This window comes from Pogona vitticeps, chromosome 15 (assembly GCF_051106095.1).
Source record: "Pogona vitticeps strain Pit_001003342236 chromosome 15, PviZW2.1, whole genome shotgun sequence".
NCBI classification, from domain to species: domain Eukaryota; kingdom Metazoa; phylum Chordata; class Lepidosauria; order Squamata; family Agamidae; genus Pogona; species Pogona vitticeps.
In genome coordinates, this window is record NC_135797.1 from 1,374,717 (window position 1) to 1,385,191 (window position 10,475).

The 10,475-nt window shown below is 50.1% G+C and overlaps 1 protein-coding gene across 3 annotated transcripts; it reads right to left on the reverse strand.

Annotated features, from left to right (window-relative positions):
* Window positions 1–241: 241 nt before the first annotated feature.
* Window positions 242–9,721, reverse strand: BNIPL (BCL2 interacting protein like). 3 transcript variants are annotated; one of them, XR_012082108.2, is made up of 10 exons: window positions 6,108–8,154; window positions 5,463–5,524; window positions 4,558–4,767; window positions 3,732–3,911; window positions 3,348–3,450; window positions 2,817–2,948; window positions 2,404–2,490; window positions 1,717–1,815; window positions 1,413–1,509; window positions 242–394 (listed from the first exon to the last, which is right to left on the reverse strand). XR_012082108.2 is itself a non-coding variant. In XM_020798127.3 (10 exons), the coding sequence occupies exons 1-10, from the start codon at window positions 9,168–9,170 to the stop codon at window positions 1,485–1,487; spliced, it is 1,050 nt and encodes a 349-aa protein (XP_020653786.3). In that variant the 5' UTR covers window positions 9,171–9,721; the 3' UTR covers window positions 242–1,484. The 3 variants fall into 3 exon arrangements, 2 of the variants coding, with proteins under 2 accessions (XP_020653786.3, XP_072840401.2); XM_020798127.3 differs by adding an exon at window positions 9,127–9,721 and having other exon boundaries at window positions 242–1,509; window positions 6,108–6,215; XM_072984300.2 differs by having other exon boundaries at window positions 242–1,509.
* Window positions 9,722–10,475: the final 754 nt, after the last annotated feature.

A 10,475-nucleotide genomic window follows, 5' to 3' on the forward strand; every position in this document is an offset into this window, starting at 1 on the left:
CCACGCGAGGGCGACAAAGAGCCAGAGACGCCGACGCCCCTGCCTTGCTGCCAGGGGTGCCTCCCGCCGGACGGCGCCTCTGAGCATGGGCAGAGTTCCTTACTCTCGGGAAGAGGCCGCTTTCCTGCTGCTTTTTCCCCCTTACTCCCCACCCCCACCCCCACCCCGCCCCTATCTTTTTTTTCACTGTCGACTAAAGATGGTAAAATAAACGACTTGCACAAAAAGACTCCCGTTTCGGTTTGTTTGTTTTCTCTCTCTCTTTAATGTCATCGTAACAAACAAAGCGCCAAGTTAACAGGACTCACACGGATGCAAACACGCCCAGGTTTTGATGCATTTACTTCGCGTTTTACTCCTGGGGCGTGTTCAGCATTTGATGCACTTCCCACGCCTAGAAATACAGATTTTTTTTTTAATAGGGAGAAAACTTTTTTGGGAAATAGACATTCCCCCAGTCGTGGAGCCCTGTGGGTTTTTTAAATTATGATTACCTTATATGCATATATGCAAATCAGGCCCAGGGCAAACGCCAAACCCTCCCACAAAAGGCTGCTGCATCAGAACACCCCCCTCAAAAAAAGTTAAAAGCTTTCTTTCCCCCTTTCAAAAGCCCTACTATGTTGCCATCCAGCTGCAAAATACAGCAATTCTAGGCTTCAAAAAGTAATTTACTTGTCTTTGGACTACAACCCCCAGAATCCTGGCCAACAAATTTAATAAAATTAATCCGGCCCTACCCTCATTTTTTAAAAAAAGTTAAAAATTCAGCTGGGGTTGGTTCTACATAAGAAATACTTCTGGGAAGCATAATGTCCAGCATTTCTCAGCCAATATGGCTATTGTTATCTGAGAGGATTCTGGGATTTGTAGTCCAGGCATCCTATTGTCCCCGGACTCTGAAAGTCTCTTTCTTAAGCACACACTGCATTTCAAACCGTTTCTATGAAGGCCTCACCTCATCAACAAAGGCTAAGCTAAACATACTTACAAGGAGACCCACATATGCACACACAAGGGCCTGATGAGCCACCGAGAAGACGTCCACGGTAACATCATCAGTCACCCAACCTCAGAGGGAAGCATCACTTCCGTGAATGAAGGTATATTTAGCAATATTAAACAACTGTGCCTCTGAGCATATGCAAAGGAATTTCCACTAAAGTGCCCAGTTAGCAGAGATCCCTCCCTCCTTCTTCAAATTGATCCACTGAACATAATCGTCCTGGTCGAAGGGGAGGCTTTGTTTTCCTTCGTTTTCATCTTAAAAGCTGACTTTCAAATGACAATTTTGAAACCCCTCCCTGTGATCCTCGACAGTTTTCACCAAAAGCATCTTACATTATTTTTTTTTAAAGGTAACAGACGGGTGGGTGTGTTTGAATCTGTAAAAAGAAAATTAAAACACTGACCAAAGGAGTTCGTTCAGCTGTGAGCTGTGTAAGAAAACCCAAAACGGCTTTACTTCTTGATAGCTCCGGGATCTATCTGCTTTTCAGGAGATCAAATCTGCAAAAGAAGGAGAAAGAGGAATAAAACCACACCTTTTTTGAAACATTAGTGGCTCCATTGCCAGGTAAGGCCAAGGCTACATGATGGCCTCACAAAGAGGACCTCATCAAGACTTGACGCCATAATAAACAGCCCTTCTCCCAGACTCAGGTCTTGCCCCCCACCACAAAAAACAAAACAAAAAAAAACATGATAAATACTCACTGGCGGACACAATCCGGGATGTGCACCTGCTCCATGGGGATCCACTCAGACAGTTCATCAAGACTAGCCACAAACTGCACTTTTCGGCTGAACTTGGAACTGAAGAGAGAGACGGGGGGGGGGGAGTTAAAAGAGCCTACTGGAGCCCAAGGGTTTGTGAACCACAGACTTCCAAGACCTGGATGCCAGTTGAAGAAGCAGCTGGATCACACCCATGAACTAAAGGCAGAGTAGAAAAGGCCCAAAGCGCTTTTCTTAAAATAAAGAATGCAATTTGCAACAAAACCTGAAAATCGGTTTTTAGAATGCCCGTTCTGCTGTGCTAGGTATTCACAGTTCTCCTGTACATCCTGAAATGTGGACCTTGACTCAGGACACTTTAAAAAGGTAAGAAGCATTCAAAGTACAGATTTACAGCAAGACGTCAAGAATGTCTCGGACTAAGTCCAATGAAAGTCAACCTGCATCAGAGCAATGGCTCAGGTTTTTTGGCTGGTATTCGGTTATTTATTTGGTTTGTTTATTTTATTTCTGCAAGATCTCTCACGCCCAGCTTTCTTGCACAAACAGGATCACATACAATGATAATAAGTGAATCAGCCAACTAAGTGGATTAAATGTACCTGTATACAATGTGAAAGAATGTAAAACATCACTTGTCAAAAAATAAGAGATGAGAAAACCAACCTGATGAAAGGTCGAAACACAGCCATAAGCGCTCGGATGTACCAAGTAGGGTGAACAATAATCAAAGTCTTCAAGTTCTTCCGGAGTCTGGAAAATAAAGAAAGAAAGAAAAAGAGGACATAACTTGCTGTTTACTGGTGGAACTCTCTGCCCTAGGATTTTTCTATCAAGAATTCAGAGTCACATTCCAGTTACAGACAAACGGACATAACTTGATTTTGGGTAGCTTCTTGATGAAAAATCACAGAGGAATGGAATCAAGAAATTTGAACTTTTGTAAGAATCATATATTTTTCTCTTTCTCTCATTTTCATGAATACTTTTTTAATGTGTTGATACAGTAATAAATGCATTTGAATTGGATTAGAAATTCAATACAGGAGTGAACAGAGAACGAAGGTCATGCCTCTTACCGTCTGTCTATGGTCTGGTAACACTGTCTGATCCAGGCAAAGGAAGGGATCCGGCTACGGGGAGTGGCGCCGTTCAAACACACCAGCATGTAATTCTCTGCTACCATCAGTTCCAGAGTTCCGATTATGTACCTGCAGTGTTGGGGAGACCCTCAGCAAATCACGTTCACATGCTTTAAAAAAAAACAGAGAATGACCAAAGACATCAAGAGTCCAGAGAGTGGTGGTGTTTCAGAGCATTAAAAGTCCCCAAAAAGAAAGCCAAATGGCTTTAGGAGGGAGTCATCAGCCTTCGATCCTCCCCACCCCAAGGAAGGATCCTGTAGGACCCCCAAAGCTGGCTTCCGTGTGTGAGATTTTATTGGTCTGACAAAAATATTCTGCACCTTTTTGGGCTGGAAACTCCGACATGGGTTACCTGGGGCCAGTTTTTGTGGACCTCAGAAAAGTCTACCGTTTTTCCTGGGGAGGGGAGGGAAAATTGCTGGGGATGCGCATATTTTTCCAACTCCCAGAAGACCTGGCACTCACCTAAAGAGGTTCTCCATGACGTAAGGATAATCCTGGATGGAACTGTCCGGTAAGTAACAGGACGTGAACATGATAATGGCATTCAGGCCTTCACCGTAATAACCTGGAGGAGAGAGAAAGAAAGGAGGGGAAAGCCAGCCCGTTGCAAAGGCCGATCAGAACCTCGTTTTATAATAAGACTCTGCCCTCCACTGAACAGGAAAAAAACCCACCAAATGTCATTTGAAAATATGTTACACTTGGGTCCTGCTTTTTTCTCCAGGACTCTCAAGGTGGGGCAGAAGCTTAGGGGGGTCTTTTAACCCAGCAGGGAGACTGTGCCAGGGATATAGTATATCTGAACTTTCCTCTGTGAATCAAGGTCAGGATTTGCCCTGTCGTTACCTCCATGGGAAATGACGCGCTTGTAGGGCCCGACAGCACTCAAGTCCACCTTCTGTTCCCGATCGTCTGTGAGGAAGATGCGCCACATCCTGCCTTCCTGGTCCTTGGTGTCCATCACACGGCCCGGGCCAAATTTCTCCATCCAGTTGCCGTCCACTCGCTGGGCCCTTGGGAAGTCATCTGAGGGCACACGTATTCATGGTTGACTTGGGATTGGGGGCAACGTCGGGCAAAGATGAATTCATCTGTGACTTGTTTCTAAATCACCTCCCATTCTGTCTTTCTTCCCACGAACGCAAGGTCCTGCCTAGGGCTCTCCTCCTCCCACTCTATCACCACGAGGGCCCTGTGAGGGAGATTTGGCTGGGAAAAAGAAAACAAAGCCACCCGGATCTCGAGTCTGGGTCCAACCCTCTAAACATTGCCCTGCAAAGTCCACACTTGCTCAGGAAAGCAAAAGTCGTGCCCTTCTGGAATGCGGGCAGTCAATCAGGACTCTCTGCATTTTAAATGTGGGAAGAGCTTTAACATCAAAACCCACACACTGAGCAAGGGGGGCAAAAACACAGTATCAGGAGCTTGGAAGTCGACTGCTTCACGTCCAGGGAGTTTTCTCAAGAACTGAGCCCTGGTTCGCAGCCCCGAATGGCATGAAGTGGCCCGGCGCTGGACCTCCACTTTGCAGCCCAGAACGCTGCTCTCATTTCCAGAGACTTTAGGTCTCACGAACCCACGTCTTCCCATCTCTACACATCTTCCTTCTGCCAGCCACCCCTTACAGCTGTGTCTGTCAGATCCTGAGCGAGACCCGCACCCGCAGCCTCACCTTCCCATTCGAACTCGTGCCCATTCTCGGAGCTTCCTTGCAGCTCGCTTTCGGACGGCGTTTCCAGTGCCTCCAGGTCCAGATCTAAGCTGCCATCGGGGGTGCGCTCTGTAAACTCCTCGGATTTTAAGGACCCTTCGCTGAGATCCGGCGCCGGGAGGCGTTTCTTCATACGCCGCCGTCCGCACAGTTCCAGGGTGTTGGGGGCGACTGGTGGGGGAGAGCCAAAAAAACAAGGCTTAACATATTGGCTGGCTGATGTTAAGCAACAGACTGACTGCACCTGAGCCTGGAAGTTTTATTTTAGGCATTGTGGCAATTTGCAGAGAAGTCAGGAATCCCAGAAGCCGGCCGCTCCAGATATTATTTAGCTGTTTATTTTCTCGAGAGAGAGAGATGGAATCACCAGAGATGGGGAAAGTTACTTTTAAAGACTCCCTGAACCCTGGGTGTTGTGGCCCTAAAAAGTAACATTCCCAGTCTCTGGGGCTGACAGTCATGGGGGAATGATGGGGACTACAGTAGTGAGACCCACACATTCTCTCATGGCTAACATACCTCCTCCATTAAAGAAAAAGTAGACGAGAATATGCATACGGTAAGTCTAAAGGGACCTAATCAGATCTTCCTGTTTTTGTCAACTGGTATTCAGAGGAGTAGACTGCCCCTGGAAATGGAAGCTCCACCAGCCTTGCATGGGCAATAGCTGCCATTTAGGGCTGTAAGAACTGGTGTATGTGTTGCAGCCGCAAAGATGGGAGAATTAAAGAGGAGATTTTCACTCAAAAGGAAAGAACCTTATGGGGAGGTGCTGTCTCTCCTTCATACCTCCACGGAAGGCATGCCAGAAATTTCAGGATAACTCTCTCTGCCGTTCCTCCACCTTCTTTCCCCTTGGTTCTCACCTGGACTGAGCTCCGAGCTGGATTCTTCCAGATCCTCCCCAGAAATGTCCTCTGGCAGGGGCCTGGAAGACACAAGAGAGAGGTTGCCGAAGGTTGAGGAAGGATCCTGCCGAAGGCTGAGGAAGGATCCTACCATTCCCAGGGCTCCTTAAAGCAGGATCTGACCGGTGCACCTGTGCCATGCAGACAGACACACTCCCAGATTTGCCAGGTGGGCCTGCAAGGTGTGAGAAGCAGGTGGGGTTGTTCGGAAGGGGGGGAAATGGGTGTAGCTTTGGTCGGGAGAGAAAATCCTGTCTCTTGCTCAGAAGAGGATCCTGCCTACAGATGATGACTCCCGGGATCTCCAGGCTGCCCGGGGCCAGCCTCCTGTCACCCTTCTTAAGAAAGTGATCCGACCTCTGGATCCAAGGTGGGCGTCCCCTCACTTCCCACGCCCGGTTCCTCACAGTGACCAACTTTGAGAAAAGCCACATCCGCTGCAAAGGCCGCCAGCCCTTCTCTACGACTTCTTCCCAGTTCCTTGGCCTTCGGAGGTAGACTGCCTTCTGCCATGGAGGCTCACCTCTACCTTCTCAAAGTACCTATCTGCCTTTCTGTCTGGGGCTGCCAGCTGCTTTTCGGCCTCATCTGGGCCTTGCTTACCGGGGGAATCCATCATCCTGCCATTCCTCTCTCAGCTCCATGTCGGCGATGTTCACCCCCTCATCTCCCGGCTGTGGAGGAGCCGATTGCCCTGCTTCCTTCTTCAACCTGTAGTGAAGCCAAGGGAGACGCTGCGTCACTGGATTCGCCTTGTTTTTCTCAGAAGTAAAACTTGCTCGGCTCAAGGCACTTTCCTGCCTTGGATTGGGTCCTCTTACCACCTGTGCATTCATGCCAACACACACACACAAGTCTTCACGCACACCCTGCCTGTTCTGTGGGCAGAAGAATGGCCTTCCGAGTGATCCTTCGCACTCGGGAGCCAAACGCCCGGCCAGGAGGCTCAAAGACTAATTCCTGGAGAGCCTCAAATGGCCTGATCCAATTTTTGCTTCCTTTTCCCGGCTTCTTCAAGTCTGCGGACGGCAGTGAGGGCCACGGGTTGGTTCTTTGCGGTGCAGCGGGCACACTCAGAAGAGAGGCTGCGCGTGGCTGCCTTAGCCACTCCACCTAAACCAGGTGGGGCCCTTTCGTCTCCATCAACAAACCGGGTGGAGAGACGCCAGGTGCAGGGGGGGGCTGGATTTCATTCCCCATTTTGCTTCTAGGAGCAACGTGCGTTTGGGCCAAAACGGGTCGAAATCAAAGCAGCCCCCCTCCCCCTTCAAAACACCTTGAAGGTCTGTGCGGATGGGACTGCTCAGCCGGAAGGGCAGATTAAAGACCATTTCACGCCATTAACCTGTGTAACTCAAGGCCACAAGATAAGGATACAAGAAGGGGCAGGGCAGAGCTAGCAGGCTGGCCCGCTGGAGGATCCCACCCATACCGCTGAGGGCAGCCGTTCTCCATCTCTGATCCTTGAGAGGCGGTGGACTTCCCATGCCCAGCGTCCGCGAGCCTCGGTCATCTGGCCAGGAGGCGCCTGGGAGCGGACGTTCCGAATATCAACCCGGCAGGGCTAAACTCTGAGGACCACTAAGGAGTGAAGAGGGTGCTGGCCCGCCGCTCAGACGCTTTCAGAAAGGGAAAGGGGCCTCAATGGAAAAGGAAAGTCTCCTGGCCATGGGTTATCTAGCACCTCCAGCTCCGGGGGCAGTCTATCTCTAAATACAACACACCAGAGACAAAGGAGAGGCCTAGCTGGTGACTGTTCCCATGGACCCCTGGCTGCCCATTGTTGCCCAAAGCAGTTTCCTAGGCGAAGGGAAATTTCCTTCCTCCACTCAGGAAGTCAGAGTACATGAGGAGGAGGAACACATTAAAAGGTGCAGAGGGATGTATCCAAGCAAAGCAAGTCCCTTTTTTTTTTTTTGCTGCTTTTCCTCATTCCAGGCGGGTAATGTTCAGATTCAAACCCAGCCCCTTCCTCCTAGACATGAATCATGCGACTCTCCCACTCTCCCCACTTGGCCCGAGCAGCCAAACAAGTCTCGACGCACATCCGTCCGTCAAAAAAAAATTTTTTTTTTTTTTAAAGGCAGGGATCTCCTGACTCATGACTTAGCGGCGTCTCCGGAGTCACCACAGATACAAATAAAAAGCTATCTATTGGAAACGCCCAAAGGGCCAGCTGTTATATTTATTGGTGTGTTCGAATAAAAACAAGCGAGAGCCTCGAGGCCTTTGAAAAACGGACACATTCTCAAGGGCAGAAGAACGGCTCCCCTAAGGAGAACTCAGTGCCATCATCATTTGCCATGGGCTCTGCCGAAACAGAACAGCATAGCAAACCCAAGGGAGGTCACCTCAAAGGATCCATGTGGTGACTTGAATCACTCCCTCCAGGACTTACACCAGCGAGGGGGACGGTGGGCTTTTTACGAAGCCTTGAAACGGACAGGGTTCTTGATTTTCTGGCCACACGTGACTTTTCTATCCTCTACGGAAGAGCAGTTTATTTGTAAGAAAGAGGAAGGTAGATTCTGAAAGCTTTTCAAAAACACCAGTGTGGCCATGCGAAGCAGTGTGGGTCTCACCTCTGTTGCAAAAAGACCGAGATGACTATGGAACCTCCTATACAGGGGCAGACTATCTTTGAATTCCAGCAGCAATGAGCAAAAGGGAGCTATTTATTTTCTGTCCTGCCTGTGGGCCTCCCATTGGGGGGACCCGGAGGGCTGCTGTGAGGAGCAGGATACGGGGCCAGGCAGGCCTCTCGTCCAGCACTGCAAGGGGCCCGTTTGATTCGTCATGGATCCAAGCTTGTCCACTGGCGGCCTCCCCAGTGTTGAAAGACAACAACGTTTCCTCATCCCTACAGGATTTGGTGACCCTATTCAATGGATCAGGAGCACATTTCAACAACACCTTTAGGGCCACAAAGAGGTGATGCGCTAGAGATCAGAAATTCCACACGACGGAAATATCCCGTCAGTTCAACACACGTCAGAACAAGCACCGTCTTGGATCCACTGAATTCTACGGAGGGCTTCCTTGTTCAGGATCCCAATGAGATCCACAGCAGAATTAACCGCCTCTTCCAAAGTCTTACAAGGCCCAACCTCGGAGCTACAAAACGAACCCCTCACCATCAAGGCTTCAACGCAGGGTCCGAGGGGCACTTTGCAGGATTAAACCCAACCCCTTTTGAGAGCCCAGGGTCGTCTTCACCCCTGAGCTTTGAGCTCGTTTGGACCCCAGCACCCAGAATTAGACCCACGGCCACTCCGTCTGAGTCTCACGGGAATTGTAGGATGATGTCAGCATGAAAAACATCCCGAGGTCCTAAACCTACACCAACTCGTTGACGCCTTTCGCTCACACACGAAGCGATACCTCTTTGGGGAGCCGGCCAGTCCTCCCTTTCACTGATTCCAGCATCCGCAGTGGCATCAAGGAACGCGACCCAAAGAGAGATTTGACTCCAACTGAGCCCAGAAACAGGCAGGAAGAATTCTGGACTCCTGTTTATTATTCAGAAGCCAGAACGAGTGAGGATTTCAACACCACCACCGCCACCGCCGTGCAAAAGGGGAACAGGGGCTCAAGGACCCCGAGGCCAAACCCTGCGACTCACCTTCCGGATGGAAGGAGGGCCCCATCCTCCGCCTGAGAGCCCATCTGGGCCGGAAGAAAGACAGGGATCGCCCCTGCACTGTGGAGGAACCAGAATCAGACAGGCAGCAACGCTGGGTGTCCTGCAGAGCCGGTGTACGGCCCAGACTCGTCCCAAACTGGTTTTTCAGCATGAATACTTAAGCAGAACCGGTGACGGACAGCTGGGTCCTAACGCCGTGGCAGAACGCAAAAGGAAGCCTGGAAGAGACGTGCTAAGAGTTTTAAAGAAGTCTGTACATTATCTTAAATCCCTTTCCTTACCCCTCAGTTCTCCTCCTTTCCCCCTCCGGCCTCGCCCCCCATGATGTGGGGGAAAGTCCTAGCAGGACGCTGCTACCCCACAGTTCCTTTGGGGCTCGGGGAGCATCTGGGTTGGCACCTGTGGGATTCCTGAACTTCTAAAGAGCGAGGGTGGAGGACGGAATGGGGGGAGGCCAGGAAGGGGCCCAGCCAGTGGGTGGGCTGCCCTGGAGGGACCCAACAGACCCCCCTACGAGGCGAACAGAGCGGATGAGGGACAGGCGTTTGGCTGGCCCCCAGGGGAAGCAGGAGACCCCAGGGCCTGCCGGGCCCTTTGGTTTGGTCGGATGGGTTCTCATTTTCGACATCAATGCTGCCCTCTGATGGGTGGATGAGGCAGCCCCATCAACCTGCCCTTGACAGGGGAGCGTATGAAAACTGAACACGCACGATGGACATGAGCTTTCTGGACAAACAGAAGCCCTGCCCCTTCAAACGAATGCCTTGGAAGAAGCTGAGCTTCTTGGAAACCTAAATAAAACTCACTTCTCTGCAAGGTAGCACAAGATGCCAAACCGAGAGCCTTCTCTCCCCTTCCCCCTTCTTTCTCTCTGTTGGAACAGATCCTCCAGCTGCAGCCCCACTTTTGAAATGCATTTACAGCTCAACAGTTGAACCAGAAATGGGATTGGAGAAAATGCACCCAGTGAGCCCCGTTTTGTGCACCCTGCCGGAAAGAACATAACCAAGACGACGGGATCCCTCTTCCCATCCGTTGTCTTTGCCCCTCCCAATTCAGTGTGGGATTCTCCAAAATCAGCAATGCCCAGAACGGGAACTGCTGGATTTGGAGATAGTTGCTAAACAGTCAGGCATTCCGTGTATTTACGGTTGGTTCTCCAAACTCAAACATTTAATTTTCCACCCTGCTATCTCAGGGCCTGCTAGAGGACATAAAATAAATACACAAACTCAAACAATGAGGTAAACCTCAGAGCCTCACCGTTTCCTAAGGGCCTCTTCTAGGGCCAAGGGGTCCCTTCTCATTTGACACACCCCACTTTCCTG